Genomic DNA, 12,477 nt, shown 5'->3' with positions numbered 1-12,477 from the left:
ACGCTTTCAGCCTCTAGGAGGGCCTCGCTCATCTCTCACTCTAAAGTGTTTCTGTAATTCATGGTGCCAAGGGTTCTCGACTTCACGCCCCGTGGTCACGTAACTTCAGGCCCTTTCTTCTCTTCTAGGTGAATCCCAACTAGGAGTCAGGAGGGTGGAAACCCGATTGTAGGCCACAGACAGAGCCAGCCCACTAACCTGAACCCGAAAACTGCCTCACTATGATGGGGAGTATGGATCTGTCCTTCCTTGCCTCCCAATTAAACACCTCACCAGTCCTCTGAGTTCTGTAATACATCCTGGACAGCCTTAAATTTGCCTTTTCATGCCTCCACACACACCATCTTCCACTCCCACATTTTTCAAAACCATGACAACCCATCCTAGGCAGAAGATAAGTGCACCTATCCTTTAAACTTCTCTGCTGTGTTTACCAGTTTCAGTACAGCCCCTTAGGGACCCAGTGAATAGATGGAGTTAACATGGGGGGCAGAAGTTCTTAACTCAGGACACCCATTTTTCTGAGGTCACTGACCTGCCCCCCAACATCTAATGTTCTTGGCCCAACCTCCTCCTTTTACAGTGGCTGCAGGCCTTGTGGGCACACAAATCAGTTGGCTAAGTGGTAGCAGAAAAAGAGTCCTTTTCCTAGGTCCTGCCCTTTCCAAGACACCACAAGAGTCTCTTAAGAGTTTCAGTGCAAAAGAACGCATGTGCCTTATAATCTGTCTACCTGAGTGTTTCACCTTTAGACTTATTTCTTGGGAGAAGCCAACGATGAACATGTTCCCCCTAGCTAAGAGATCAGGTCAAGCTGAGCCCAGTTTCAGAGTGTATTGAGGAGCCAAGACCACTGAGGAGAAAGACTCAAAACAGGCAAGGTGAAACTCAAAAAGAATTTTATTACAACCTGTATGTTACAAATACCTAAGAAACTATTTTCTTTACACTGTTATTGTCTTATTTTGGGGCTTGTGTACAATTCCACATGACTGGAAAGTTTCTGCTTCTCTGCCCCAGTCCCCATCCAGCCCGCCAAGCGGAGGCCCGGCTGTTTTCTGACCCATGGAGGTCAGAAGTTGCTGATCTTCTGCAGGAGGGTTTGGCGCCGCTCCTCAGGGCTGATGTTCTCGGCGATGGACTTTAAGAAGCGCTGCTCGTTTACTTTCTGGAGCAAGGAGCTGACGGAAGGGTTGGTCTTGCTCAGGGTTTCGTAGCAGGTGAGGATCTCCAAGGCCAAGACATAGAGAGGTTCACAGACCTCCTGGTGGACCATGGCCATGATGTGCAGAACATGACAGAAGACCTGGGTATAGAAAAACAGGGTTTCCTGGGTCAGGTCCTGCTCTTGTCCTTGAGCCCAAGGGCCAACCGACTGTATCAACCGAACAGAGTCCAGGAGATTGGTCAGACTGTTGCAGAGGAGCTTGACCACATGGCTCCAGCCCTCCACAGGGAGCCAGTTACGGCAGCTCTGGCTGCAGAGAAACTGAAAAACTCTAAGCAAGAGGACAGAGAGCTGGAGCTCCTGGGCAAAGGGCTTCAGGTTGAGCAGAGGAACGAACTGTATATACTCCAGGCTGTAGGGGACGTGCAGGAGTTGCTTCTCCAACAGTCTCCGGGTCAGCTGGTGAAGGCACTGCCATTCCTGGGGGCTGCACCATGGCATGACCTGTACCAGGGCCACCAGGAAGCCCTTGCTGAACAACCTGACCTCCTCAGGGTTGCCCACGTCCACCACCAGGAGTGCGAGCATCTGCTCGGAGACGCTGCTGGAGATGGAGGAGCACTCCATCCAGGCCAGGAGGCCTGTGCCAGGCCCATACCCGGGGTGGGCCTGGGAGGTCCACTCGTCCTCAGAAAGCTTACAGATCTCAAAGAGCGTGGCTGGCACCTCGCACTTGAAGTGGCCCTCAAAGAAGCTCTTCAGTCTCAGGCCCACAGTCCAGTCTAGCTGCTCCAGCTTCCGGTGGAGCCAGGACAGCGACTTGACCCAGGTGTCTGGGGAGAAGGTGTCGGTGTTAGCTGAGACCACCTCACAGAGGAGCTCCAGGATGTGGATGGCCAGGTCCTTCCCGTCCAGGGGGAGACAGCGCTTCTCCTTGGGGAGCTGCCAGTATTTGCTGAAGCCATCAAGGAGCTGGCACAGGCTGAAGATGAGCGGGAATGGAGAGCAGGACTGCAGCCAGTATTCTTCCAGGTTTGTGCTCCCTTCCAGAGTCTGGACGAAGATCCTCAGACTGAGGTCCACCTCTTTGACCTCCAGCATCAAGAAAGGCAGGACGAACTCCTTTAGTACCTCATCCGGCTCGAGCAGAGCAGCGACTGGAATCCCTTGGGGCTTTGTAGGACTCACCAGGCAGCTCAAGAGCTCCAGAAACTGCTTCTCCTCCCGGGGTGTCGAGAGCTTGGTCCAGACCGTTTCTTTGAGGCAGGACACCACAAATGTGGTAGAGCGGTCTGGCCCCTGCTCTTCCATGAACCGGAGAGCGGGGAAGGCAGTGAGAATCTGAGCCAGGAACTTGTGGGTGCCGAGGTTGACCACAGCCATGCTGCACAACTTCTTCACCGTGATCTCTGGGTGCAGGATGACCAGGCGGGCCACGGAAGCAACAGCCTTAGCCAAGCCCTGTTCAGAGGCGCTCTGTGTAAGCTGGTTGAAAGTCGTGTTGAGGTCCTCCTGAAAGCCCTCCAAGTGAGCTAACAATTTCTCAGAGAGGCCCTTGCGCCCCCAGGAGAGCAGGACCCCCGAGAGGACTTTATTTTTATCTGGCAGAGAGAGGTGTGTGTAACACTCCAGGATCAAGTCGAACACCTGTTTGATCTGAGGTTCGGAGACAGCCCTGTCTATCGTGCTGACTTCCATCACCGTCTCCAGCAGCTTTAACACCAGGCCCGGCTCTCGGAAGAGAGCTCGGTTGTTGAGCAGGCAGGACAGCCACTCGTCCGAGAAGGCCCACTTCCTCTCGGAGGCAAAAATGTAGCACATTTCCATGTGGCGGTCCATCTTCTGCTCGATGATGGCCATGGCGATGGAGGCGGTGATGTCCTGCTCACCGCCCTTGCTCCTCACCACCCTGTTCGTCTTCCTCAGGAAGTCCCCCACGCACTCTGCCAGCTCGGAGACCACCTGCCTCTCCTCCTTGGCCAGGCTGGTGGTGTCCAGGTAGAGCTTCAGATTCTGGCTGAAGGAGGTCAGGCTGTCGCAGAGCCGGAAGCTGTCGTAGCTGGTCCCCTGGCTGCTGCTGAGCAAGGCCTGCAGCTCCTCCCCCCACTCCTGCAGCAGGCTGCGCAGGAACTCAAAGCCCACGAAGATGGTCTCGCTCGGCAGCCTGGCCAGGGAGGTCAGGCTGATGTCCCGCTCCGCCTCCTTCACCTTCTCTGCCAGCGCCTGCTGGTGATACGGGTTCTGGGTGTCCGAGTTCCACACGGAGATCACCGTGGCCAGCTTGTCCAGGTACACGGTCGCAGACACTTCCTGGGGGTCCTCCTCCATCAGCGCAAACACGGTCAGCATGTCAGCCAAGTTGGCTAAGGCGCAGCACTTCATCCCGGGGCATAGGATCCTGTCCTGGATTTGTTTCAGCCCCGTGAGCAGCATGGCCAGCAGGGGCATGGTTGGACACACATCTGGATCGGACTTGAACCTCTTCGGCGGGTGGGAGAAGTCATCGGAGGAGGACAGGTACTTGTGGGCCATTGTCCGGAACTGGGAGAGCAGGGGATCCTGCTGATTGCCCTTGTGCTTCATCATTTCCCACCAGACGTCGAGGAAGAAGGCCACGTCCTTGGAAGAGGTGTCGATGGTCATGTGCTCCAAAAAGCGCTCTAGTTCCGCACGGCAGACAGTGGTGGGCAGGGCCATCAGGAGCTGGATAAAGAGTCCAGAGGCCTCCAGCGACTTGAGCAGCTCAAAGAGGACTGTGTGATTGATGGTGGGGATCATGTTGCCCACAGAGAAGAACACATCTTCCTGCCAGCGGGTTTCCATGTCGGAAGGGGTGATGGGGTAGGGCTGTAGCACCTTGGCCCAGATGATGATCAGCGCTTTCTTCTTCCAGGCGAAGGGCTGGGAGCAGGCTGTGGCGGAGGAGATCTCCCTCAGAGCCTCCACAATGGGCCGCCCAACGTGCTCCCAGTCAGACTTGGTCAGTTCGGCCAGCGCTTTGGGGCGGAACAGCTGCTCAGCCAGCAAGAAGCCCCCGTGCAAGATAGTCATTTCCTCACAGATATTCAAAGGTCCTGTGAAGACAGAAGTCCAACAGGATAGAACGTGGTGAAAACATTTCCAGAAGAGTAAGCAGAGGTTAGAGAGAGAGACAGCAGTTGGTTGTCATGATTAGGGCTGTCATGATTAGGGGTACAGATGATAAGGGTTCTGAGTGAGATTGGTGGGAGCAGGGAAAAAGGGGTGGCTCCAGGAGCCGCTGCAGAGCTGGAGTCAAAGGATTTACTTGAGGAATCCAAAAGGACTCCCAGCTCTCTAGAAGCTTCCCTGGTGGCTCAGTGGTAAAGAATCTGCCCGTTAATGCAGGAGACTTGGGTTCAGTCCCTCAGTCAGGAAGATTCCCTGGAGAAGGAAATGGCAGCCCATTCCAGTATTCTTGCTGGGAAATCCCATGGGCAGAGAAGCCTGGCAGGCTTACAGTCCAGGGGGTGTCACAAGAGTTGGACATGAGTTGGCGATTAAATAACAACAAAGCTCTCTAGCCTGCAACTGGGAAGACAACAGGCACCACTGGACACAGGGAACACAAGAAATGGGCTGGGAGGGAACACTGATCAGTTTTAGTCATTTGGAGTTTGAAGGCAGAACATTAGAGATGTCCTCCGGTCCGTCTAGTCAAGGCTATGGTTTTTCCTGTGGTCATGTACGGATGTGAGAGTTGGACTGTGAAGAAAGCTGAGTGCCGAAGAATTGATGCTTTTGAACTGTGGTGTTGGAGAAGACTCGAGAGTCCCTTGGACTGCAAGGAGATCCAACCAGTCCATTCTAAATATCAGTCCTGAGTGTTCATTAGAAGGACTGATGTTGAAGCTGAGACTCCAATACTTTGGCCACCTCATGTGAAGAGTTGACTCATTGGAAAAGACTCTGATGCTGGGAGGGATTGGGGGCAGGAGGAGAAGGGGACGACAGAGGATGAGATGGCTGGATGGCATCACCGACTCAATGGACATGAGTTTGAGTGAACTCTGGGAGTTGGTGATGGACAGGAAGGCCTGGCGTGCTGCGATTCATGGGGTCGCAAAGAGTCGGACACGACTGAGCGACTGAACTGACTGAATGGAAACAGAGGGCTGGAAAGTCAGCCTTGAAATGAGACTCAAGGAATCTGCCTGGAGGTGAGGCCATCCAGCAAACGATGGACCAGCAGAGGCTTTGGAGAGGAAGTGCTGAGAGAGAGAAAGAAAACACAAGGACAGGACCAAACTACAGCAGCCACCAAGTACGTACTGCAGGACACAACACTGAGCTTCTAAGTAACAACATAGACTAGGAGCGGCCTGGGCCAGGGCTGCGGGTACAGCAGCACTCAGACAAGTCCTGCCTCCCTACTTTTCTCTAAACATCTTGTCTTGCAAATGGATTTCAAATGGTCTGCCTTTTAAGGAAACAGTTCAATTCCTACATTTTTTCCATCAAAGAGAATAAGCCGCCAAGGGTCCTGGTTTCTTTTGTAGAAACCAAGAGGAAAATAGATAAAAAAGACTGCACTTGATTCAGAAGAGTCCTTCCTTCAGTGAGCCACGAATTGACAGACTTAGCAAGGAAGGGGATGTTTAGACAGACATATATTAAATCCTAGCTCAGCCATTCAGAAGCAGTATCATCCTGGACAGATTACTTCTTTGAGCTTCCCTTCTGCATAAGTGGGCATAATACAGACTGCACATTATGACTGTGAGGGTCAAATATTAACAGTATATACTAGTCAAGCCCTTGGCATTGGGTCTGTGCCCATTGTTGACTCCCAAACCCATCTCTCAGGGCTGCTAAGGGTTAGATAAGATATAGCTACAATGAGTCTCACATGACTGAGCAACTGAACAACAATAAGAGTCAGGACAAAGAGCCTGAGACTTCCCTGGTGGTCCAGTGGTTACAACTCCAGGCTCCCAATGCAGAGGGCCAGGCAGGGTTCAGTCCTGGTCAGGCAACTAGATCCCACATGCCCCGGCTAAAAGATCTCCCATGTCACAACTAAGACTGGGTGCAACCAAAAAAGGAAAAAACCCCGATTAGGTGCTTGATGAACTCGGGTTCCCCCAAACCTTTCCACCGTTGGCAGAACTAGAATCTTGCCCCTATTCTTTGCCTTCCTCCAGCTCAGAAACATGACACAGAGCTCTCGAAGGTGTGTTTCCTTTACAGAAACTAAATCACTGTACAAACACTGCTCACTCTTTAATATTCCTGACTTCTCCCCTCTTTCTCAGGGCCAGTCCCTCGTGCCCCCAAGGACACAGCTTCTCCATCTTCATGGGCCAGGGTTCTATCCTGCCTTTTCCATTACGAGCATAAATCCACTGTTTTCTGCTGCAATCCACTGTTCCTGAGAGCATTCCTCCTGGCTGTGCAGTGGTGGAGGCAGACTCCCAGGAAGAGCTGGTTGCCGAGGAGTATCCCTGGGGGTTCTGGGCCTTCTTTCTGGCTCAGGCTGCTCTGCCAGGGTCCCCAAATAGGCTCCCTTTTGACTCTAAATTCAATTTTATTGCACTATCCGCTCAGTTGAGATGTTTGGAACTGGAAACTCACCTTCCAGGGACGTCTGTGTTACCTGAAGGAATAAGTCCCAGAAGCAGTTAATAGCTGGGCAAATCCCAAGTGTTTTATCACTTATGGTTAACTGGTGCTTGTGAGTGCCCACTCCTTATGTTGATTAGTGCTTACTCTGTACCAGGCACTGTGCTGGTTGGTATGCATATAAGATCTCTTTTGATGGTCACATCAACCTTTTGAGGACCATTCCTGTTTCAGATATGGGAACGTTAAGACTCAGAAGCAATTTGCTCAGGACGTCAGAACTGCAAAGCAGTGGGGCTGGGAGAGAGATCACCGCAGTTGCAGGCTCCACACTCTTCCAACTCTACCCTCCCACCATGGAGCAGCTGGCTGGGGGCAGGGTCCAGAACATTCCTCTACAGCCTCCTAATACTGGCACACCTTAGGAAGCCTCACCCCAGCTCTTCCAGGACAGCCTCCAGGTCTCAGGCCCTTAAGAGCACGTCTGGCGGGAGGGGGCTGGCCCTGGGCAAGCAGCTGCATATTTATACCAGCTCCCCACTCCCTTCTCCGAGACCTGGCCTCTGAGTATTCAAGAGGCACGTGCCACCTCGGCTGCTGCAACCGGCGCCCACAACTGCTGGTCTGAAGAACGCTACTCTTGCGCAAAGGCACCAGGCTCGACCCTGTACACACGTGACCTCAGTGAAAAGTTGCCCAAACTCTGTGAAACGGATATGGTATTATCTCCTTCCATCCACGAGCACCTCAAGAGAGTCAGATACTTGCTCAAGAACTCAGCAGACGTTCAATGAATGAGACTGTCATGGATCCAAGCGGATTCTCCCAGGCGCTCCCGGAGCCCGGCCTTTTCCAAAGCACGTGCCCGAACCTGACAACTCTCGGGAACGCAAACTTCTTATCCGCTGGGCCCTTCACGAGGAAAGGGGCCTGGAGCTGGCCAGTGGCGGGCGGAGGAGTGGTGGGCTAGAGCCCGGCCTCCCGACCCCCGGTCTCCAGGGCATCCTCGCCTTCCCAACTCCCTCCCCGGTCCGGAGGCCTCCCTGATCCCAGGCCCGCTCAGTACTGCCTGGTCACCGATTGTGGGACGCGGCCCACGTGGGTCCGGGCCTGGGAAGGTGTAACACCCACCTAGGTCCATGGCGGCGACTCCGGCGGCGGCGCGGGCCGCCCCTCCCTCTCCGCGCTGAGAGGGCGACGTAAGCGTCACGGCACAATGGGCGGCCCCGGGGGGCGGGACAATAGGCCGTGCCTCGGCCCCAGCCCGCAGTCTCAGCTCGGGCTTCTGGCGGTACAGACCCGGCCTCCGCCGCCCCGCGCGCAAGCGCTGTCCCGCCTAACCGCCGGCGGCGTCAGGACCGCCAGGCCCACAGCGCCCCCTACCGGCCGGAGTCCTCCCACCAAAGAACAGGCAGGTACCCGTGCTCCGCCCCTCCCTCTCCCCGGGCCCCGCCCCCAAAGGACCGCCCACCCCCAGTCCCCGCCTCGCGCAGCCAGGAGTCAGTGCAACCCCCGTTTCCTGGGTTCCAGTTGGTCCTTCCCGTTAGCTCTGTCCTTGGCCTCGCATTCTCCAACATCCTGTAATCCGACCCCCGCCACTGTTCACTCTCACTAAATACCCCTCCCCAGGCTGCCCACTAACCTGCATGGACACACCACTCCCTGAGAGCCTTCCTCCCCCGCAGCGGGGCTCCTGTCCCACGCATGGGACCACAGCATTCTTTCTTCTGACAGCAGCAGTTGCTCCATTATTTTCTGGCATCACAAACACCTTTGAAATGTTAGTGATTGTCCTTCTTCGCAGAAAATGCACGGTGCGAGCCAGAACGCCTGTGTGGGAGATCTAATTCAAGAGGCCCCTGTTTGTAATCTGTACTGTAAGAAAACCCACGCATATCCTCTGTCCTTCCCTCACATTGTCTTGTCTCCCTTTCCCTCCTTCCCGGCCTTAATCACCAGCCTCGAATGTTTCTAACTCTCCATCCTCCAGCTTTTAGTGCCGGACACCACCTAGAAAGGGCAGAAGGGCCCAGCCTCAGCACCCCCATGTGCCAAGTGGAGTTTGAGATGGCCTGCGCTGCCATTAAGCAATTGAAGGGGCCGGTGAGCGATCAGGAGAAATTGTTGGTGTACAGCTATTACAAACAGGCCACCCAGGGCGACTGCAACATCCCGGCCCCACCTGCCACCGACCTGAAAGCCAAGGCCAAGTGGGAGGCATGGAATGAAAATAAAGGGATGTCCAAGATGGATGCCATGAGGATCTACATTGCCAAAGTGGAAGAACTAAAGAAAAATGAAGCTGGTTAGGGAGGAGAGTAGCAGGGCGGCTCTAGTAGGGAAGGAGGCACTTTAAAGACCTTTTGAGGGCCAAAATGTCCTCAGGCTGTACCAACCACTGAGGCCGAGACCTCAATAAATCACTTTAACTGCACGATAGTGACTGTTGTTGCACAACTGATGAATGGTGTCTGTGATAAAAAGTGAGAGTCCTGGGGGGGAGGGAGGGGGTGGTATCCAAAATGTATGAAAAGGCTCTCTCCTTGAGGCGAAAGTTCTGTCGAAACTGGCTTTCTGTAGGATTGAATTCCCAGCCTTCCTTTTCCCCAGAGCATATGTAGATATTCAGCAGAAGCAGAGGAGCTGGGGCAGAATCACGCTCTGGCTTGAGGTCAGTGAGACGGATCTCCTGAAGTTCAGCCTCTGGGAAGGGGAGGGGGAGAAGGAGGGAAAGGAGTCTGAGGCCCCTTGTCTCTCCAGGGACTGTTGATTCACTATTAACCCAAAGCCTCTTGATGAAAGTTAAAGAGGAGAGTGAAAAAGTTGGCTTAAAGCTCAACATTCAGAAAACTAAGATCATGGCATATGGTCCCATCACTTCATGGGAAATAGATGGGGAAACAGTGGAAACAGTGTCACACTTTATTTTTTGGGGCTCCAAAATCACGGCAGATGGTGATTGCAGCCATGAAATTAAAAGATGCTTACTCCTTGGAAGGAAAGTTATGGCCAACCTATATAGCATATTCAAAAGCAGACATTACTTTGCCAACAAAGGTCCGTCTAGTCAAGGCTATGGTTTTTCCAATGGTCATGTATGGATGTGAGAGTTGGACTATGAAAGTTGAGCGCTGAAGAATTGATGCTTTTGAACTGTGGTGTTGGAAAAGACTCCTGAGAGTCCCTTGGACTGCAAGGAGATCAGTCCTGGGTGTTCTTTGGAAGGAATGATGCTAAAGCTGAAACTCCAGTACTTTGGCCACTTCATTCGAAGAGTTGACTCATTGGAAAAGACCCTGATGCTGGGAGGGATTGGAGGCAGGAGGAGAAGGGGACGACAGAGGATGAGATGGCAGGATGGCATCACCGACTCGATGGACGTGAGTTTGAGTGAACTCTGGGAGTTGGTGATGGACAGGGAGGCCTGGCATGCTGCAATTCATGGGGTTGCAGAGTCAGACACGACTGAGCGACTAAACTGAACTGATAGGGTTGGGGGTGGGGGTGGGGCCTGGTCTTCCAAAAAGCTGAAGTCAAGTCCCACTACCAAAAGCCCCTACTGAACACAGGCCTGGTGAAGTTAATGTTTTGAGGGAAGTCACACTTTGCAATTGATGAATTGATGCATCACAACACAGCAGTTGAGAAACACTGGAATAGATGGTTTCAAAATCCCAGACTCTGAAAGACACATTTAAGACCATGCAACCAAATTTTTCTTGGGCCCAGTCCCTTAGCTAGCCTTGGTTTCTGCTTGGGGATGTTTGTGGGACAGTGTGTATACATATGTAAGTGGGATTTGTTTGGGAAGCACAACACATCCCTTGACCTGTGCTGGGACTAAGGCACCTAAGCTCAGCGTCTCTTCTTAGTGTTTTCATGGAGTCATCAATGCACAATGGTGCCCTTAGACAGGAGTGCTAAATGGTATTATTAAAGACATTCCAGAGAAGAAAGTCAGCTGTGGCATGGAATTTCCCAATACTCTCCTCAAACTATTTTCCTAGCTCATGATATCAGGCCAGCTCCAGTTCATGGAGGACTATTTAACAACAGAAGCAACAACCATAAAGAAGACTTCAAAGGGTAAAGGAAACCAGATCTGGCCAGGTATCTCCTTCAAGAACTTGTGTTCACATATTTTCAAAAAGTTGCTACAGACTAGCCGCATTACGTAAGAATCACGTGTACTCAGGATACCACAGTGACTATAAAGGACTATTCCTCTTAACTATAAATTGGACAAGACCCAGGCTGTACAATGGTGCTGTTCTCTCTGCAAGATACTATGAACACATTTTGATGCTTTTAGGACCATGATTCACATTAAATGTGAATTAATAGTAAAAATAATAATAGAACACCTTGTTCCAAAATATGTTGTCAATTTAGGTGCTGTAGTATATAGCCATACCATTCCGTAAATCATTATAAAACTCAATAAATTATAAGGACTCTAGACAACAACTGCAGCATACTTTTTTTTTTTTTTAAGTAAGGTATGGTGTACACAGTGTGCTAAAATTTGGGGAGAAAGGGAGAGAAAGAACATACGTGTATGCTTAATGAGGAGAAAGGGGGTATGGGATTGATGGGGAGGAACAAGGCTTTTCAGTAAGTACCTTTTTATACTGTTTTTATTTTTGAACCACTGACTCTATTACCTTATAAAGAGGTCTGAGGCAAGGGTGCTTCTTTACTTCTCTTTAAGGACAGAGTAAATAAGTTTTCTACAGATTTCTCAAGGGTAAAGGAAAGCTATCTTAGACCAAACTGAAATTTTCCATCAACTTCTATCATAAATTTCAGTGGACAAGGGGGAACCCTCCTGGAAACTCTGCTAGACCACAAGGACATCATGGGTCAGGTGAGATAGGCAGAAAGTCACATTAAGGAGCACTGAAAGTCCCTAGCTTTGCTAATTCCATCCCAATGTCAGACAAATGGGGATTTCATACTAACTCTCCAGGCTAACCTGGGAGAACTCCCATATCACAGTCTCTCTGGATTTAAACCCGAGAGATTTGAACTTCAACTTAATATATTAGGACCACAACCCTGAAGGTCAAAAAAACAAAATCACTACTCTGAAAACACAACTCTGGAGAAACGGAGGAACTTTCCAATTTCATCTGTTTAAAAACACCAGTGTGGACAAAACCATCTTTAAACCTTTACATCCCCAGGGGAGGGAAAGTAATAACTTCTGGTTTAAAATTAGCAGCTGCCCTGTGCAGAAGTCTGCTGATAAAAGGTGAAAGTGGTAAAGTAAATGATTTTAGCATGAATAAAATATTAAAGACTGCAACAAAGGAAAAAGACAGGCAATGAGAGAAATAAAAGAGGGCTGATATCATAAGGCTAAAATGTCCCAGACAGCTAAACAGCATTCAGTTCTCTTGTGCAGAGCTCAACATTCAAGAGAAAAAATTGGGGTAAGATAAAGAGGAATCTACCACCTGTTTAGTACTTACATAAACCACTTGTTTTACTATAACAATCTTAGAAGGCCACGTCAGGAACCTCCCTAGCGGTCCAGGAGCTAAGACTGCATACTTCCACTGCAGGGGCGTGAGTTCCATCCTTGTCAGAGAACAAAGATTCCACATGCCTTGCAAAACAGAAAGCTACAACAAAGCAGTCTAACACACTGGGAAAAGTATAGTTTCTTTTCAGGAAAACAGTATTACTAGAGAGAACCATCAAGAATTACTTAATAATCCAACAGA

At 51.1% G+C, this 12,477-nt stretch overlaps 2 protein-coding genes across 4 annotated transcripts; one reads left to right on the top strand and one right to left on the bottom strand.

Moving 5' to 3' along the window:
* Positions 1 to 882: 882 nt before the first annotated feature.
* GEMIN4 (gem nuclear organelle associated protein 4) lies at positions 883 to 12,408 on the bottom strand. Of its 3 annotated transcripts, XM_027517366.1 has the most exons (3): positions 12,223 to 12,408; positions 8,391 to 8,591; positions 883 to 4,242 (listed from the first exon to the last, which is right to left on the bottom strand). In XM_027517366.1, exons 2-3 carry the CDS (start codon positions 8,452 to 8,454, stop codon positions 1,073 to 1,075), a joined length of 3,234 nt encoding a protein of 1,077 aa, XP_027373167.1. In that variant the 5' UTR covers positions 8,455 to 8,591; positions 12,223 to 12,408; the 3' UTR covers positions 883 to 1,072. The 3 variants fall into 3 exon arrangements, with proteins under 3 accessions (XP_027373167.1, XP_027373169.1, XP_027373168.1); XM_027517368.1 differs by lacking the exon at positions 8,391 to 8,591; XM_027517367.1 differs by lacking the exons at positions 8,391 to 8,591; positions 12,223 to 12,408 and adding an exon at positions 7,880 to 8,067.
* Positions 8,742 to 9,449, top strand: LOC113877332 (diazepam-binding inhibitor-like 5). Its single transcript, XM_027517380.1, has one exon. The coding sequence runs from the start codon at positions 8,795 to 8,797 to the stop codon at positions 9,056 to 9,058; it is 264 nt and encodes an 87-aa protein (XP_027373181.1). The 5' UTR covers positions 8,742 to 8,794; the 3' UTR covers positions 9,059 to 9,449.
* Positions 12,409 to 12,477: the final 69 nt, after the last annotated feature.

This window comes from Bos indicus x Bos taurus, chromosome 19 (assembly GCF_003369695.1).
Source record: "Bos indicus x Bos taurus breed Angus x Brahman F1 hybrid chromosome 19, Bos_hybrid_MaternalHap_v2.0, whole genome shotgun sequence".
Taxonomy (NCBI): domain Eukaryota; kingdom Metazoa; phylum Chordata; class Mammalia; order Artiodactyla; family Bovidae; genus Bos; species Bos indicus x Bos taurus.
The sequence above is the reverse complement of the archived record's forward strand: the minus strand, read 5'-3'. Positions and strand labels throughout refer to the sequence as shown.